This window comes from Eumetopias jubatus, unplaced genomic scaffold (assembly GCF_037043125.1).
Source record: "Eumetopias jubatus isolate StellerSeaLion01/CBP00866 unplaced genomic scaffold, mEumJub1_p1.0 scaffold_11, whole genome shotgun sequence".
Lineage (NCBI taxonomy): Eukaryota > Metazoa > Chordata > Mammalia > Carnivora > Otariidae > Eumetopias > Eumetopias jubatus.
Window position 1 is genome coordinate 85,565,909 of NW_028274817.1, and position 13,732 is coordinate 85,579,640.

The 13,732-nt window shown below is 51.3% G+C and overlaps 1 protein-coding gene across 4 annotated transcripts; it reads right to left on the reverse strand.

The window, feature by feature from the left end:
* Window positions 1-1,032: 1,032 nt before the first annotated feature.
* On the reverse strand, window positions 1,033-9,875 carry FTSJ1 (FtsJ RNA 2'-O-methyltransferase 1). 4 transcript variants are annotated; one of them, XM_028113536.2, is made up of 13 exons: window positions 9,605-9,875; window positions 7,899-8,057; window positions 7,561-7,630; window positions 7,371-7,461; window positions 6,953-7,031; window positions 5,208-5,260; window positions 5,069-5,122; window positions 4,880-4,982; window positions 4,692-4,775; window positions 3,905-4,002; window positions 3,613-3,810; window positions 3,353-3,394; window positions 1,033-1,612 (listed from the first exon to the last, which is right to left on the reverse strand). In XM_028113536.2, the coding sequence occupies exons 2-12, from the start codon at window positions 8,017-8,019 to the stop codon at window positions 3,362-3,364; spliced, it is 984 nt and encodes a 327-aa protein (XP_027969337.1). In that variant the 5' UTR covers window positions 8,020-8,057; window positions 9,605-9,875; the 3' UTR covers window positions 1,033-1,612; window positions 3,353-3,361. The 4 variants fall into 4 exon arrangements, with proteins under 4 accessions (XP_027969337.1, XP_027969336.1, XP_027969335.2 ...); XM_028113535.2 differs by having other exon boundaries at window positions 3,905-4,008; XM_028113534.2 differs by lacking the exons at window positions 1,033-1,612; window positions 3,353-3,394 and having other exon boundaries at window positions 3,401-3,810; window positions 3,905-4,008; window positions 7,899-8,043.
* Between the last annotated feature and the right edge of the window lie 3,857 nt (window positions 9,876-13,732).

The following is a 13,732-nucleotide window of genomic DNA, read 5'->3' on the forward strand; positions in this document are numbered from 1 at the left end:
GCTGGGTCACACAGTTTGGGGATTGGGCACCTGCTCCCATCACAGGGACATGCGTGTGTCGGATGTCACACAGATGGGGGTGGACATGATTAGGGACACGGAGCCTGAGATGCGAATACTCGCTGGGTCCCAAAGGCTGGTGTGTTTATACTCCTGGAGATTTAGGTGGATATTCCTGGGACCTCAGACTCTAGTGTGGACATGTTGAATTTGCATGGTAATGGGTGTGGTTACCCCCGTGGTCACATAGGCTTTTGTGCAGATACTTCTGAAGACTCCTGGTTTAACATTCCATAGTGTGCCCCTCTGCCAACATCAGGCATTATAGACTCAATATGGACACTTCTAGGTTCACATGGTCAGGTACAGAAACATCTAGGGTCACCAACTGGAATGTGGGTGGTCCTGAGATCACTGAACTGAGTTGTTGACGGAGAATGTGTTTCTTTTTTTTTTTTTTAAGGTTTTATTTATTTATTTGACAGAGAGAGACAGCAGGGGGAGTGGGAGAGGGAGAAGCAGGCTTCCTGCCGAGCAGGGAGCCCGATGCGGGACTCGACCTCAGGACCCTGAGATCACGACCTGAGCCGATGGCAGACGCTTAACCGACTGAGCCACCCAGGCGCCCCACGGAGAACGTGTTTCTAAAGATACAGGAGGGACGCGTGGGTGGCTCAGTCGGTTAAACATCTGCCTTCAGCTCAGGTCATGATCCCAGGGTCCTGGGATGGAGCCCCTGCATCGGGCTCCCTGCTCATCAGGGAGTCTGCCTCTCCCTCTGCCCCTCCCCACCTCGCACCCTTGCTCTCTCAAATGGATAAAATCTTTAAAAAAAAAGAGAGTAGATCTTAAAAGTTCCTATCACAAGAAAAAATTTGTAACTGAGGTGATGCGTGTTAACTAAACTTATTGTAATCATTCTGCAATAGCTATATATCGAATTAGGTTATATACTTTAAAATTTATATGAAGTGATATATCTTATGTTAATGAGAATATTACTATATATATTAAAATGAAACAACACTGGGATAAAGTAATATATGGACTTTTTTATTAGTACATCAAATTATAAGATCTTTCATAATTCAAAGTAGTGACAAATGTGAACAGCATTTCAAGATGCCTGCAAAAACCATACTGGAACATAAAAAGTAACGGATTTGGCTAACTGGTACTGCTTTTACTATTGTGATTTGTTGCCAGCATTCCTATTGGGGGGTAAAGCTAAATTTCGGTCCTATGAGTGAAATTTCAGTTCTATTAGTGAAAATAAAGATGTAATATTTTCCTCCATCAGGTTCACAGATACCCCCGATTTCTATCCAGGTTAAGATCCCCTGTTTTGGGGGTAAACTCTAGACATAATCAGGACACCTTTGGAAAGCTTGAGAGAGGAGGCAAGGCCTCACTCAAGACTCTCCTCTGCGGTGTAGACAGGCATTGTGTGATGTTGTTTCCTTGCTGTGTTCCCGGTGGTCGTTGCAGGTTCCCACTCGGGGCGTGGATGTTCAGGACCCGTTGATGAGATATTTGAAAACCAGTTCATCAACGCAGGTTCTCGTTTTCCCGACAGCAAACAGCTTCCGAGATGTATCAGACTGCCAGCTACCTAAAGTCAAGGACAAAGAAAGTTTTAAAAATACATTTTCCCACTTCCTTCTACTGTAATCATTGTTCACTCAGGTACTGACATTTTTTTAAAAGATTTTTTTTTTTAATTTATTTCACAGAGAGACAGAGAGCACAAGCAGGGGGAGTGGCAGGCTGAGGGAGAAGCAGATTCCCCACTGAGCAGGGAGCCCGACATGGGGCTCGATCCCAGGACCCTGGGATCATGACCGAGCCGAAGGCAGAAGCTCAACCAACTGAGCCACCCAGGCGCCCTGGTACTAACATTTTTGTGACTTTTTTCCCCTACTTCTATTGTGAACCATAACATACAGAAAAATACACAACATCTACATATGTTTTATATATGTTCAGTTTAAGGAGTGACAAGGTGTTATTTTTAATAACTGTAGGATGTTCATTCTCATTGCTGTGTAATTCTCCACTGTGAATATACCAGGATTTAACGATCCATTCTGCAGTTATGGATGTTTGGGCCTATCTAGTCTGGGGGTACCAACAGTGCTGGTGAGGAATTCTAGTACTTATTTCTTAGGAGCAGCACTGGCTCGCGTGCAGCCCTAGACAATGCCTAACCATTTCCCACAGCGGCCATCAGTGTATAGGAGGGTTCCTATTGTTGCACACCCTTCCGGACACTTGGTATTGCCAGTCATCTTAGTGTTACCTTGCATTTCCCTGAGAAGCAGCTTTTCAGTGCTCGTTAGCCAATCTCCTATTTTCTTTTCCCTATTGATTTATAGGAACTTTTTAATATCAGGGAAACTATATCTAGGGTCTGTAAATAATCTTTTCCCACCGTGATTCGCCATTTCATTTTTTAAAAGGTACTTTTTACTTCTTTTTTTAATAGAAGACTTGGTCTAAAAACCCTGCTAAGCCATTGTCAGAAAGGGACTTTCTCTGACGTGCCTTCCTGAGGATGAAAAGTCCTCCAGCACAGAGAGGTTTGGCCCACTCTGCAATGGGCAAACTGGCCCCTGACGGCTCCCTCACACACCACGCATGGTTCTGCCTCAGGGCCTTTGTATTTGCTATTCCCTCTCTGTGGAATGCTCTTCCCCTAGATGAACACACACATGCTCTCCCTTATCTCCTTCAGGTCTCTGCTCAAACATTACCTCAGTGAGCCCTTCGTTGACAACCCTTTCAAAAAAACTGCAAACTGCCACCCCTGGAATTCCTGATCCTCTGTACCCTACTTTATTAAAAAAAAAAAGTTCATATCCCTTATTACCTTTACATATGCACACCCCCACCCCCACCCGTGTGTGTGTGTGTGTGTGTGTGTGTGTATACATACACACAATATGCTGACTCAAGCTATATACAGTGAAACACAAACTATAACTGTATACGTATATGCACACGTAGTGTACCTGTGGGTATGCTGTGTGTAGAAACGCCTGCATCCATAAGCTGTTTGTTCATTACCTCTTTTTCAGTCTAGAAAGGGCCAGGATATTTGCCTGTTTTGTTTGCTCTATCTCCCAACCTAGAACAATGCCCAGCACACAGCACATGCTTAATAAACGTTTACAGAATGCCTCAATCCGTAAAATGCTTAAAGCAGGTCCTGGCACATGACATCAGGTACTTAGTAATGGTTGGCTGACTGAAATCTTATCAGTTAATGTAAAAATTCCAAAGGTGAAATTTTTCTGAGCTTTTTCTTAAAGATGCCCTTTACTCAAACTGTTAGATAAAAAGGCAAATTTACCTGAATGTGTTAAGGTGAACAATTCATTTCATTGTCTTCCACCTACCCAAGAAAAAGAAAAATGACTCAGATACTTGCCTAAGCTTTTCCATTCATTATACTTGGTCTTACCCATTGATTTTTACAGCTACTGGGAGGCAGCGAGGAGTGTTTTGGCCCCAGAGACCTTGTGATTTGGGGGCAGAAAGAGGTACACTGAGAGGGGATCATGTGGGCTCCGAGAAAGGGCACTGAGGGCCCCGGGCCACACGTTTCCAGACCTCAGAGGCCAGCAGGGTGTGGCGCTGTGAAGCAGCCAGGGGCTGGGACAACGTGTCCACTGTGCTGATGGGGCAGTCCTGGGGACGGATCTCCTTGGCCAGCCGCCCTTTCTTCTTCAACGTGCAGGCCTCCTGGTACGGTGGCGAGATGGGGGGCTGCGTGGGTGGAGTATACTTGTACTCTGAGCCATCCTCTAGCTGCAGGGACACATGGTGGGGGGGACAGTGAGGGCCTGGGAATCTAGGACAGTGCCCCCCCCCCCCACCTGCCTACTGTTGGTTGGGCACTCACGTCCAGTGGGTAACTGCGGTCCGAATCATAGGAGCTTAGGTCCCCACAGGTCACAAATGGCACAATGATACGAGTAGGACCATCCAATTGGTTGAAATCTGGATCTGACAAGCAGGGAGACATAAGACAGGACAGGGCTGGGGTGCCTGGGACCAGTCGGGACTCCTTCTACAGCAAGGGTATGGAGTCCTCCCCATGTATCTACCAGTTCCTCCACCGGAAATCCTTCACTTGGTTCAGATCACCTCCTCAGGGAGGCCCTCCATGATCACCTGTTCTAGAACATCCCCCTCCCCTGCTTTTCTCACACGGCACCTTATGTTCACCTGTGATTCTACCATATGCTGCCTGAACCCTGTCTCACTCAAGTGTGCTCACCTTAAGAGCAGGCTCTGTGCCTTTTCCCACTAGGGACCAGGCTAAAGACTCTCTCGGGGCAAAATTCCCGCACAGGGGTGGAGTATCCACCTGAGGGCATGACCGAGTCTTCCTAGGCTAGAATCTGAGGTGGGTGGAATCTCCCCTAGGGCAGGACTCGGGATCCGAGAGTAACCATTAGAGGACCGGGATGAAGATCCTCCTGGGACAAAACATCCATACAGGGGTGGAATTTCCACCAGAGGGTGGGGCTAAGGATCATCTTGGGACAGAAGTTCCATAAAGGGTAAGTTTCCACCAAGGGGTGGGGCTGAGGGCCCTCCTGAGACATAAATTCCAGAAAGGGGCAGAGTCTCCCCCCCTCCCCCCGCCCCTGGCCCCGGGAGGGGCCCAGGGCTCTGGCTCTCACCGTAAGAGTGGTCCAGCAGGGGTTTGGTCAGGTCCGGAAGGAAGCCTTCAGGGGGGTCATAACCCTGACAGACAGCGAAGGCCTCTGTGGGTGGAAGGTGGGGTGAGGGACGACTGCTACCTCCACCCCGCAGAGGATGCACGCCCGCGATCGGCATCCGCCTGCCTGGCCCTCCCACCCCCACTGACCTATGCTGGAGTTGCGGCTGCTTCTGGGCTTGGCACAGAGCACGCTGGAGAAGAAGACGCGCAGCTGGCTATAGATCAGGGTCACATCCCGGCCTCGGAAGATCTGCAGGGCGAGGGGACAGAGATGAAGGCCTGAGGGTGGCCCTGGAGGACCCCTCTTTACCCCTCGCCAGGTTCTCCAAGGCTTACCTTGGCTACAAAGCAGCCTCCTGGCTTTAACACGTGTGTAGCAATGTTGAGAGCCTGTGGGCAGGACAAATGGCTAAGGTGGAGGTGGAGACAGGCACGAGGGGTCCAAACTGAGGCAGGGGCGGCCAAGGTTACTCACGGCTAGGAGGAGCTGGGCCTGCATATACTCATCAACATCATGGAGGCCAGTTACTGCAGCAAGAGGAACAGCGTTAGGGGAGGCCATCTGGTTCTGGCTAGCTCCTTGTCCCAGACAGGTCGGGATGCTACAGACATTTCCCAGGCTCTCTTACTACTAAGGTTCTGCGTGCAAATTCCTATCTGCCAACTGGATGCATGTTCTGGGCTCCTAGCCCTTAGGCACTCATTTCAATTTTCAAAACAACCTAATACACAAGTATCATTATTATCATTTCTTACCTCCAACCCAGACTGCTCCTCCAAGCGCCTGACTCACAGATCAGACTCTGACACGTCCAAGACCAGACTCCTGACCTTCCTGTTCAAACCTCTCTCCTTACACCATCTTCCCCCCAACTGATCCTTCCAGTTGTTCCAGCCAAAAACCTCTGTACCGCTGACACCCTCCGTTCTCTTCTCACATCCACGTTCAAGCGTTAGCAAGTCCTGTCGGCTGTACTTGCGCAAGATCTCCCGGATCAATCCTCTCGCCTCATCTCCGCCGCCGCCACCCCGCCCAGCGCTCGCCTGGGCTATGCCGTGGCCGCCTCCTCCCGCCCTTGCCCCTCACACAGCCCCCAGCAGCCAGAGGGGTCCGGTCACGGGCGAAGTCAGGCATGGCCCTCCTCTGCTCACAACCCTCTCATGGTTCTGAGCTCTCATCTCAGGGAAAAGGCCACAGTGCTCACTGTGGCCCTCACAAGGACCCACACAAAGATCTGCCCCCCCCCATCCCGCCACCTCTCTGACCTCCCATCCTACCACTCTCCCCCTCGCTCACTCTGATCCAACCACACTGATATCCTCGCGGGTCCTCACACATGCCAAACGCCCTCCCACCTCAGGGCCTTTGCACTGGCTGGTCCCTTTGCCTGCACTGTTCTCCAGATATGCCCCTGGCCTACTCCCTTACCTCTTTTAAGTCTCTGTGCTAAGGTCATGGGGGCCTTCCCACCCACTTTACTTAAAGTTCCAACAGATACTCCCTGTCTCCTTCTCCTTTCCACTGATTTTCCCCATGGTACCTATCATCTCATCGCACGCTATGTGGCTCCATCATTTGTTTCTTTTCCCTCTGCTCCCACTAGAACGTCAGGTCTATGAGGTCAGATTAGTAGAATTTTATTCACAGATGTTTTCCCCACTTGTGGAACAGTGCCCGACACACAACAAGTGCTCAATAAATGTGCACCGAGTGAACGGTTACTGAAAAATAGGAATGAACAGCACCATAGAAACAGAGAGTTGCAGATGAGAGATGAGCAAAGGGACGGGTAGACAGCAGCCAGACCAAAACGGCAGGGTACGGAGACGGAGGGGACAGAGGCAGAGATCGGGAAGCAGGGGCAGGGAGAAACTGCTAGATGTGGGAGAGGTGGGGGACAGCTGAGAGCAGAGGGGAGGCAGGGAGTAGCTGAAGTGGTGAAAGAAGCCAACAGAGGGCGCCTGGGTGGCTCAGTCGGTTCAGTGCCGACTCTTGATTTCGGCTCAGGTCATGATCTCAGGGTCCTGAGATCGAGCCCCACGTCCCGTGCTAGGCGTGGAGCCTGCTTAAGATTCTCCCTTTCCCTCTGCCCCCACCTCTCTTAAGAAAAAACAAAACAAAACAAAAAAGGAAATAGAGAAAGAAGCCAGCAGATGTGGGAGCCACAGAGAAGGATGCACACGGGGCTCCCGCCTGGCCTCCCGATCCCTGCTGCTTACCGTCAGGAGCCCCGTCGCACACCACTAGGTCCGCCGGGCAGCCCTCAAAGTGCTGGATGATCTCCTTGGCAGTGGACAGCTACAGAAGAGAGGGAAGACGAATGGTCCCGGCCCCCCCCCCCCGCCCCCGTCCACAGCCCTCTAACCCCGCCTGCCCATGGCCCGAGCCAGCAACCCTGGGGCAGCCAAACCCTCAGGCTTCACTGGTCTAACACTGGGCTCCATCTCCGGGGGACCCAGTCCCATCACTGCTGGCTGGCTGAAATGACGACTGGCTGGCTCTGTTTCTCCACTGTTACACTCTCCCGGGTTCTCTTGGTTACTCTCTCTCTGTCTTTCTCTTCCACTTCCCGTAGCTGCCAGGTTTGGAGGGGCTCTCGCCCAGGATGCACCCCAACACCCCCAACCACGCTCTTACCTGGGTGATGTCCCCTTGGATCTGTAACACACCTGGTAATGGAGCCATAGCCTGAAGGTCCACGGCCACCACATGGCCGGAACCCTGGCCCCTGTGGACAACATGGCCCACGTCAGCCCAGTTGTCACTCCTGGCTCATCCCTGACTTGGCCTGCCTTCCCAGCTGCCCCATCTGGGTCCCCACACTCACCCAATTTTCTGGCTCAGCACCTGGCTCCAGCTGCCCGGGGCTGCGCACAGGTCAACTGCCCGTGTCACGCCTGAGCACACACAGGAAGGTGTAGTGGTCAGTTGTACCCACCTCTCCAACCCTGAGCCCTGCAAAGTTCACCCCTTTCCCTTGGGGGAGCACCCACATCTATCCGTGCCCAACTCCTTCCAAGTTACCTGCCCCTCTTCCTGCCCCGTCCCTGCCCCGCAGACCCTCCGAGTCAGCCCACCTACCACAGGAAGCTCTGCCGACATGGCCCACTTGTCTATTCCCTTTGCCCACCCCATCCCCCAGTGACTCGCCCGCCAGGTGGGGACCTTGGAAGAGGTGGAATTCCTCGTCAAGTTGTAGCAGCTTGAAGGCACTGCGGGCACGCCAGCCATTCTCCTTGGCCAGGCGGTAGTAGACATCCCGCTTGTCCTTTGATGTCCGTCCCATCTCACACGCTGTCTGCCCAGGGACCTGCCAACAGTAAGCTGATGCTGCCCTGTATCAGTAACTGGGGGAGTGGGCTACCATCTATGTCTGCAGGGCAGTGAGAACCACACAAACCGCCCCAGGACCCCCAGGACAGCTCACTCAGCAGATGGGGAAAGTGGAGCCCAGTCCCTGACCCCACTGACCTCACAAGGCCGGAGGGACTCCATCACTGAGCTCTAAGGCTTCATTGCTCACCCCCACAGAACCCGCCCTGCTCACTCCACAGACTGCCCCACTCACCACCACAGATCCCCAAACCCAACACTTACAGATGACCCATTACCGACCCTGTGGGCCTCCCACTGCTGCCCACCCATACTCCACACATCAAGCCCCGTGACACTCACCCACCTCACCCCCATTAACATCTCACTGACCATCTCCCCAGCTGTCTTCAGGGCCCCTAAATTCATACACCCCTATCAGCCTTGCTCTCACCCCCATTATCCTAGTACTACCTCATGGTACTCCTCACCCCCTTAATCTCTCCCCACCCCACTCCCCATTAATAAATGATTAGTCCCCCACTAACTCCTTTATTACTACATCCTTACCAACCTCCATTAATGCATAGAGAATCATGGCCTATGAGTTCCCCATTAAGCTCTCAATTACTATGATTTATCAGCTCCCATTAACCCAGCCCTCCAACTGATCCCTCACTGATCTCACCGTTAGCCCCCTGTAACCCCTTCATTACCACACATGTTAATCCCTGATGATCACACATCAGTTCGCCCACCTTGCCCCCTCAATAATCACTTGATGATCACACCCCAGCAGCTTACTATTACCTTCTCTTTGCTCCCTGTTCCCATTAATTCAATTATCATGCCATGACTCCCCAAAACCCTTTGACTACAACACACCTACCTCTCATTCACTTTTCCTTGATCACTTCCCCCGTTAGTTCCTTGATCATGACTCCCACTGGCTTCACTTATTCCCTCCATAGCTTCACCATTATTCTTTGGATTACTACTGTCTCACCGCTCTTCATCAACTTAATATCATACCTCAGCAGTCCCCCAGGGATCACGCCCCCATCCGCCTCCCACTACCTTCTTTCTAGTTGCCCACTCTACCACCCCTTCATTCATCAATGAACACACCCCTGGCCCCCATGAACATGTTGACTAAAACACTCCCATTAGCCCCCACCGATTCCCGATATAGCACGCCCATCAGACCTCCAGTATTTTCATGCGACCCACGCCCCTCTCCCATTAACAGCCCTCTGACCACGCTCCCGGTCTCGCATCATTAACTCAAAGCCCATGTCCCCATTGGGACCACCAGACCCCATTCAAGGAGGCTCCGCCGATATCTGGAACCCTGCACTCCCCCCCGCCCCCTGTCGACCCCGCACAGCGGTTCCCTTCCAGACAAACCGTGGGTCTGGAGCCCAACCGGCACCAGCCGCCCAGACTACGCGGCTGCAGCACGGAAGGCGAACTTCCCTCCTTCCCTCGCCGGCGGGACAGCGCAGGCGTGCCTCGACTGTCTCGGCCTGGACCCTCGTCCTCCGCGCCCCAGGGCCTACCTTAGCTTTCCGGGTGGGGAGGAGGGGGACGAGGAGACCGGTCCGTGAGCAGCCCGAGCCGCAGCCCGAGCCGCGGCGAGAGCGCAGACCCGCCAGAAATCGTAAGGCTTCAGCTTGTGTTCTCAGTCAGTCCGAAAGCCTGTCGCGCATGCCTACGGACTCCCGCAGCGTGGCGAGCCTGTCATCGTGGAACGCGAAGTCTCCGGCGCGGCGCGGACCCGACCTGAACGTACAACGTGAGGCCCCGTCATCTTGTGTCGACGTAGTTCGTCTCGCGGACTGCCGTTCCCAGCATGCAACGGGCCCGACTCGAGCTGCTGAAGTCGCGCACAAACGTCGCGAGGCGGTCAGAACCGACTCTTCTTTTGTTCCGCCCCTCCTTTTTTGGACCGGCGTGTTCACTGGGGACTACATTACCCAGGACGCAACGGGCACGGCGGAACCCGTTCCTTTTACGCGAGCTGCGAAGTGAAATTACAGCTGGCGTCGTGAGAGTTAGGAAACTGCGTTAATTAAGTGCGCTAGAGCACGGAAGCCGGTCTGTGGCAAGATTCGAATCCACTTCAGCTAACTGATAGCGCTGCTCGAGTAGTACCCTTTCAGAGCTTCAGTTTCTCCCTCTGTAAAATGGGGATAATAAGTAGTATGGCTTCACAGAGTTATTGGGAGGATTTGAATAGGTGTAGTTCAGCACAGTGTCTGTCCTTTTGTAATTCTGTGTTCTTCAAACGTTTTTAACTTCGACCCACTGAAAAAGACTGCATCGCGACCCGGTGCGCAAGTAAATATAGTAATGGAAACATTCATTAAAGCGTTTACCATGTGCCAAGCACCTATTCTAAGTGCTCTGGTAAATAAATGGCTAACAACCGGTTCTTTGGGCGGGGGCTCGGGGGTGGGGAGGAAGCCCTGATGTCTCACATTTGCCAATTTTCCGTGGTTTCCATACCATCATCTTGTCAGATTTTAAATTACCGACGTGTAGTCACGGGACGCAGAGTTTGGAAGAGATGCAGTAGTGCGGCATTATGTAATATTTCTACCATACCGTTCAAATAGGGGTAAATGACCTCAAGAGCGTAGAGAATAGTGAAATGCAGTAAAAATAATCAGGAAGTGACGAGTTTTGAGTATCACCTTTTAAATAATCTAATTTATTTTTTTTTAAGATTTTATTTATTTATCTGACAGAGAGAGACAGCGAGAGAGGGAACACAAGCAGGGGGAGTAGGAGAGGAAAGAAACAGGCTTCCCGCCGAGCAGGGAGCCCGCTGCGGGGCTCGATCCCAGGGTCCTGGGATCATGACCGGAGCCGAAGGCAGACGCTTAACGACTGAGTCACCCAGGCGCCCCTTAAATAATCTAATTTATTTAATTGTAAGTTTATATTATTTCATTTTAAATAATAGCTTTTTAACAACCGGTTCGCGAAATTCCTGAAAATTGAACAAGCAGTCTGCAAACCTGTGCGAGGCTCCAGTGCACTGCTGGATTCTTTCCTTGAACTCATTTTAATCCTGATAACAACCATCTGAAGTAGTTACTGTAACTATCCCCCGTTTATAGATATATAGGGAGGCTATATATTACATTAGGTGTATAAACATATGCTGCTTAATATGTATGTGTGATTATGTAGAAATATAGTGATGTATAATATTCATTAGTGTATAGGTTATATGTTAGTAAGAAATTAAATATAAATATACTGTTACATGTAAATGTAAGAAAATATATTTATGCATTTTGTATAGAGTATATATAAAATACACATATCTTATGCATATGACTTTTATTTATTTACTCTTTCTTTTTTCTTTCTTTGTTTTTTTTTTTTTTGACAGAGAGAGTGAGAGCAGGAACACAAGCAGGGGGAGTGGGAGAGGGAGAAGCAGGCTTCCCGCCGAGCAGGGAGCCCGATGTGGGACTCGATCCCAGGACGCTGGGATCGCGACCTGAGCGGAAGGCAGACGCTTAACGACTGAGCCACCCAGGCGCCCTGCATATGACTTTTAAACGTCTGTACTGATATATATAAATATACTGACATCTATATACATTTACTTACTAAAGTAACTGTACTAAATTAAACATACTATTATATGTGTAAATATATGATGTTATGTCAGGTGGTGATAAAAGCTATGAAGAATAACAAAGTAGGGTGAAAGGGATGGAGAGGAACAGAGGGGTCGAGTTGCTCTTTTATTTTATTTTTATTTTTTGGAAGATTTTATTTATTTATTTGACAGAGAGAGAGAGAGAGTGAGAGAGGGAACACAAGCAGGGGGAGCGGGAGAGGGAGAAGCAGGCTTCCTGCCGAGCAGGGAGCCCGATGCGGGGCTCGATCCCAGGACCCGGGATCATGACCTGAGCCGAAGGCAAACGCTTAACGACTGAGCCACCCAGGCGCCCCGTCTTTTATTTTATTTTTTAAAAAATGATTAATTTATTTATTTGAGAGAGCGAGCGCGCGGCGCACGAGCAGGGGGAAGGGAAGAAGGAGGGGGAGAAGCAGACTCCCCACAAAGCAGGGAGCCCTAGGTGGGGCTCGATCCCAGGACCGCAGGATCAGCCGAAGGCAGACGTTTAACTGAGCCACCCAGGCGCCCCTGAGTTGCTTTTTTAGACAGCGTAGTCAGGGAAGACTTCTCTGAGGAGGTGGCATTTGAGCTGCAACCTAAAGGGAAACGCACCCTAGGAATATTTGGAGGAAGAGCATTCCAGACACAGGCAACACCAGGTGCAGAGACCCTGAAGTGAGAACAAGCTTGGTGAGTATTCAAAGAACTGCAAGGATTGATTCATCATTCCTTAGAAATACTGAGCTTCACTAGGCAGGAATTTTGTTCCGTCTTGTTCGCTGCTGCCTCCCGGCCCTAGAACGGGGCCCGGCACACAGGTGGCATTCAGTAGACCTAAGTTGAATCCACCCTTTTGTTGCTTTGTTCCTTTATTCTTTCCTCAGTGGTGCGTTCTGCATTTATGCGGGGGCCCTGGGAGGTGTAGACAGACGGGCAGAGACAGGAAGAGAAGCACTTCCCGGAGGAGTCCCATAGAGCCGGGGAGGAAGCAAGGGCCGATCAGCAGCGCTCCAGGGCCTTGTGGGGGGCGGTGGGAACACGGCTCCCCTGCGGAGGTGAGCAAGGGTGAGAAAGCAAGGGTTCAAGCCACCTGGCCGCTCGCTGCTCCACAGAGGGGAGGGGGTGCCAGGCATTGGGGGCCCATGTTCACCCTGTGGGATGCTTCCCACGTCCTGTTTTCTTGCCTCTCACAAAGAGGATGTTTAAATTTTTTGCAAAGCAACTTGCTTCCTCCAGCAGGGCTGGAGGACTTGGGGGACGGGATCCAGGCTCTGAACTCCCCAGGCTTTTCCCGAAGTAGGGTGTCGGCCTGCAGCTCCCACCCGGCACCCCACTGAGTGTAAAGGTGTCCTCCCTCAGCCTCCTGAGGAGGTCAAGGCGCGGGGAGCTGCCAGGCCAGCTCTGTACCGCGGAGGGCATCTTACCGGGGGAGGGAAAGACGGGGGTGGTCCAGGTGCAGGGGACCAGACACAGACTCAAAAAGCCTTGCTGCCCGGGGGCTGCTTTGAGGGACGGAAGAGTCTCTCAGTGGGGAGCCTGCATGAAAGGAGAGATTAGAATCCTAAATGGAGCCCAGTGGGGGGTTGCTTTCACAGGCGGAGAAGAATTCATTAATTCCTTTCACAAATATGTTATTGAGCAATTATGGTGGGTCAGGCATTGTTCTAAGTGCTTTACCTGTATTAATTCATTCAGTCTTCCCAGGGCCCTAAGAGTTCGATGTTATTCTGCCCCGGGGGAAGCGGAGACCCCGAGGTTTCAGAACTTGCCCCAGGCCACACAGCTAGTAAGTGAGAGAGCTGGGAAAGCTCACGCTGTTAACTGCTTGGCTCTGTGGCTCCCTCCCCTGAAGGCTGCTGAGCAGTGACCTGTTTTAATGGAAAGCAGGGATCTGCTTATAAGAACCCACAGGAACCCAAACCGACTTCTAATAGACTCGATCGCAATCCCAAATGTCACACAAGAGTCTGCTTTACCGAACCCACAAAAGCCTTAAATGACCCCGCGAAAGGACCTTAACTTCGATGAACTAACAAAGCCTTCT